The 4,358-nt window shown below is 42.0% G+C and overlaps 1 protein-coding gene across 1 annotated transcript; it reads right to left on the reverse strand.

The window, feature by feature from the left end:
• Positions 1-1,363: 1,363 nt before the first annotated feature.
• LOC101960030 (olfactory receptor 14C36) lies at positions 1,364-2,296 on the reverse strand. Its single transcript, XM_005334139.2, has one exon. It carries the CDS (start codon positions 2,294-2,296, stop codon positions 1,364-1,366), a length of 933 nt encoding a protein of 310 aa, XP_005334196.2.
• Between the last annotated feature and the right edge of the window lie 2,062 nt (positions 2,297-4,358).

Below are 4,358 nucleotides of genomic sequence, written 5' to 3' on the forward strand. Positions count from 1 at the left end.
CATATTGAAGATTTTTTATTTTCCTTGGTAATAAATACACTTATGCTTTTCTCCACTTTTATCCTATTAGTGTACTGGTGAACAAGAGTGTTTTTTAAAATTTGGAATTTAATATATTGATTGTGATATTGCATAAATGATTTTTCTCATTTTGTTATATAAGCATTCCTAGGTAACTTGACTTTGAGCCTATGTCAGTTATAATTAATGATTAGCAAAACATATGCCAGGGAGGACACTAAAATGTTTGGAGAGGAATATCTGTGTGAGATGATGTGTTGTCACAAGTGGGCTCAGGGGTGTACACCTGCAATCCCAATGGCTCAGGACTCTGAGGAATGAGGATCTCAGGTTCTAAGCCAGCCTCAGCAACTTAGAATGTACCTGAATAACTTAGCCAGACCCTGTTTTTTGTGATTAAACAGAAAAAGGGCTGGGGCTGGGCCCTTGGGTTCAACCCTGCTGAAAACAACAGCAGCAACAACATAAAGACAGCCACAAGACAGAGACAGGGTTGCTTTCTGAATTCCAGGAAACTGGGTGGAATTTTGGAGTCAACGGAAGACACACTCTTTGGTCAGACACTTACATTCCATCTTTCATCATTTCAGGCAGGACACATCCCTATAGACATTACAGAAGTAAACACTGGGGGAGGAATGATCAGAAGGCTGACCTCAACTCAACCCCCAAATTAGCTCCCTGACACTGGGTCACTCCTGGACATACTAAATCCTGGCAGCCAATGTGCCTGAGGAAGGCAGGTGCTCTTCTCCAGAGGAAATATTTGACTGTGGGACAAAGGGGGTGATAACCAGCACTCTCTGTTTACTTCATGGACAAAGAGTGTCTTCCTTTTCATATTCCAGATGGATAGAAATATTATTGTGATTATCTCTAAGTATTTGGTAAAATGTTCTTTAGGATTTGACTTTTGTATATTTTCATATTAAACTGACACAATTATGTATCACAGTGCTTAAAATATGCTTTCCATTTCTCTCTGCAAGAGCAGACTATTCGAATATGTGTTACCTCCATGTTTTATTTGTAAGGCTTTCCTCTGTGACAGCAACTGAAACAGGTACTGTTTATATATAATGAAACTTTAATGTATATATTTAAAAATGATTTCAGAAAACACAGTGAATTATATTTATATTTTAAATGCATTAATAAAATTACACATTTCATGAAGTATCCATGGAAATGATATGTTAAATCATAAAAAATGTATTTATGAAATAACCTAGCTTATAATAAGGTGGCTTTAGGGTAGGCAGTGTAACCTGTAAAGCCCACCTAGGAAGATCCCTTAATCTCATTGAACTCCACTCAGTGATATCATGATAACACATCTTTATCATTTCCCTGAGAACAACTGTGTTCCCATTACTCTCCTCACAGCGTCCTTTACCTGTTTGTTCCTGAGACTGTAGATGAGAGGATTCAGGAAGGGAGGAACCATTGTATAGAAAGCAGAGAGAACCATGTCCTGGAGTGTGTCAGAGGTTGCTGAGGACCTCAGGTACACACCTGTGCCAGAACTGAGGAATAGGGAAAACACGAGGATGTGAGGGGTGCAGGTGGAGAAGGCCTTCCCTGGGGCTCTGGTGGGAAATTTCAGCACAGTAGAAAATATGCGAAAATATGACATGAATATTATACCAAAGGATCCCCCACCAACTGCCACAGCAGAGATAAGAAGGAGGACCATGTTGCTGGTGGTGTCAGAGCAGGAGAGCCTTAGCAGAGAGGGGACGTCACAGAAGAACTGATGGACCACGTTTGACTGGCAGAAGGACAGACGGAATGTGTTTCCAGTGTGCACACCTGCATACAGCAGACCACTGAGCAGGGAAGCCAGGGCCATGTGGACACAAATCTGAGGGGTCATGATGAGGGGGTACTGAAGGGGCTGGCAGATGGCCACATAGCGGTCCCAGGCCATGATGGTGAGAAACAGATATTCAACAGATGCACAGAAAATGACCAAGAAGATCTGTGTTGCACAGCCAGCCACTGAAATGGCCCAGTTGCCAGTGAGAGAGTTGACACAGGCATTGGGGACAGTGATGGAAATGAAGCAAATATCCAAGATGGATAGGTTCCTGAGGAAGAAGTACATGGGTGTGTGCAGGTGCTTGTCAGCAATGGTGACAGTGACAATGAGAAGGTTCCCTAACAAGGTGCCCAGGTAGGTCATTGGGAATACTATGAAATAGAGGAAACTCAGATCCCAGCCATCAGGAGAGCTCAGGAGGAGAAATTCAGTTACCATGGTGGCATTGGCCATTTGCTGGAAATTCTGGTTGTCTGGGAAGATAAAGAGAGAAGAGAGAGGAAGGGAAAAAAAAGAACATGATGAATACAATTGCTTGGGGCTGGGGTTGTTGCTCAGTCATAGAGCACTTGTCAAGCATGTGTTAAAAAACATCCATTGACAGTAACAATTATTTGAAAAAAATGAAATTACTTTACATATTCTTGTTCAAAGTTTTTTTTTTGTATTTGGCAGTTGCTTTCCCTGGAGAGAAAGGACACTCATGGTTTTCTGATATGTTTACTCATTTCTGAGCAGAGTGCACCTCCCAGGACAGGTGTGAAGCCCAGGGTCTGGGTGTGACCTGCAAGGCTTGTCCTCAGCTCCCCGTCAGACCTCCCTGACCTAATGAGACACCCCTGTGGAGCATTTCCAGGGGTTTTCCCCTCTTCTCCTGCATGACCACCTGTCTGACAGTGCATTCTTCAATATTCTCAGATTTATTTACCTTTAATTTATTCCATATTATTGTGCCATTGTATTCACACTTAATAATGCAAATAATAATTACTTTCTACTTTTTTAAATATATAGGAATCTATTCATAATGGTGGAGAATATATCTCCATGAACACAAAAAAACTGGGCTCATTTGGAAAGTGTCTCAAGAATTCACTTTCCCACCCAGGCTCACAGGTCCAGTGTTGTGGACTGAGGTGACCTAGCTGAGGTGACCTGACTGCACTTGGACTTGCCTGCAGTCTCCCACTCTCACTGATGCTCCCCAGGACATGTATGGTGCTATCTTATGACCACAGGACCTCAGCCAGACCAGTCCCAGGCCCCACTGAGGCTCTTTCCTCTCCAACTGAGCAGCATAAGGACTTTTCAACTTCTAGGCTCCAGCCCAGCTGGCATTGATTTAAACTTCTACTTTTACCTTATTCTATTCTTATTTCATGTTCAGTACCATGAAGTTGAAGCTTCTTTTGTCCAACACATAATTTGCCTTAGCCTTGGTGACACCTTCTATTATATTGATTTCTTATCCACATCACAATCCCACAAACTGAAACTGGCTGTAAACCCTAAAAGGAAGGTTTGGCTCATAGTTTCAACACTTCTGCAGCAGTTCAGACCAGTTCACTCCTGAGTCACCTGCATCTTCATCTCCTCAGCCCTCTGCAAACTGGGGTCCACCTCAGCCCCTTGCCAGGTTAACCACACATGCTCTTAGAAAAAGACCTTCCTTCTCATCCTGCCTGAGCTCCTTTGGAAGTCTGTGTGTCTTCCAGGGCAATAGGTGGGTGGCCAGACTCAGGTAGGTTGCTGTTAATTTGGTGGTGAGTGTGAAGTTCAAGGGGTCAGTCTACCTGCAATCTGACACACACCTGACATTCAGCATGAAGGACCCTCTTGTTCACTGCTGACTTTTTTACTGCAATGTATTAATTTCCTTTTCCCTTTAGTCAATATTGGGCTTTAAAGGAGACTCCACTGGAATCTTTCCTCTGAAACCTTCATAATCTCTAATTTTTTTCCAATTTTGTTGAGTGTCAGAAATCATCATGATAAACAACCTTTCAGCCCATCAATATATATTCATCACCCCAAGTCACTGGTGCAAATTCCTTGATTTGGGATCTTGTATTATCCATCATTTTACCTTTCAGTAGCAGTGCATGACTTCCTGTGCAGTGGTTAATAACCTAGTGCCTGGTGGCATTGTTCAGACCACTCACTTAGACTGGCTTTCTTTATGCCCCTGATTTATAGGTGAAGAGCTCCCAAGCAGGCTGTGCCCCTTCTGCACTGCTGTAGCACACACAGTGCAGGGTGGTGTGAGGTCAAGTGCACTTGCAAATCGAGATGTCTTTAAAGCAGTACTCGCCCAACAAATATTACTAAGGAAAAAAAATATGGTGATGGGTATTTTACACCTTGAGAATTTGAAAAGAAAAAAATATTGGTATTTCAAAATAAATTGATTACCATTAGAGGACAAATATAATAACAAAATATATAAGGTGTAAATATATATGACAAATTGAGAATGTGATGGGTGATGTGATAATTCCATGTTAAAAACCTAGCA

Source organism: Ictidomys tridecemlineatus, chromosome 1 (genome assembly GCF_052094955.1).
Source record: "Ictidomys tridecemlineatus isolate mIctTri1 chromosome 1, mIctTri1.hap1, whole genome shotgun sequence".
In the NCBI taxonomy this organism is placed as follows: domain Eukaryota; kingdom Metazoa; phylum Chordata; class Mammalia; order Rodentia; family Sciuridae; genus Ictidomys; species Ictidomys tridecemlineatus.

Bases quoted from the DNA above. Each gene is read 5' to 3' on its own strand.
- LOC101960030 (XM_005334139.2), bottom strand. From the start codon at position 2,296: ATGGCCAATGCCACCATGGTAACTGAATTTCTCCTCCTGAGCTCTCCT.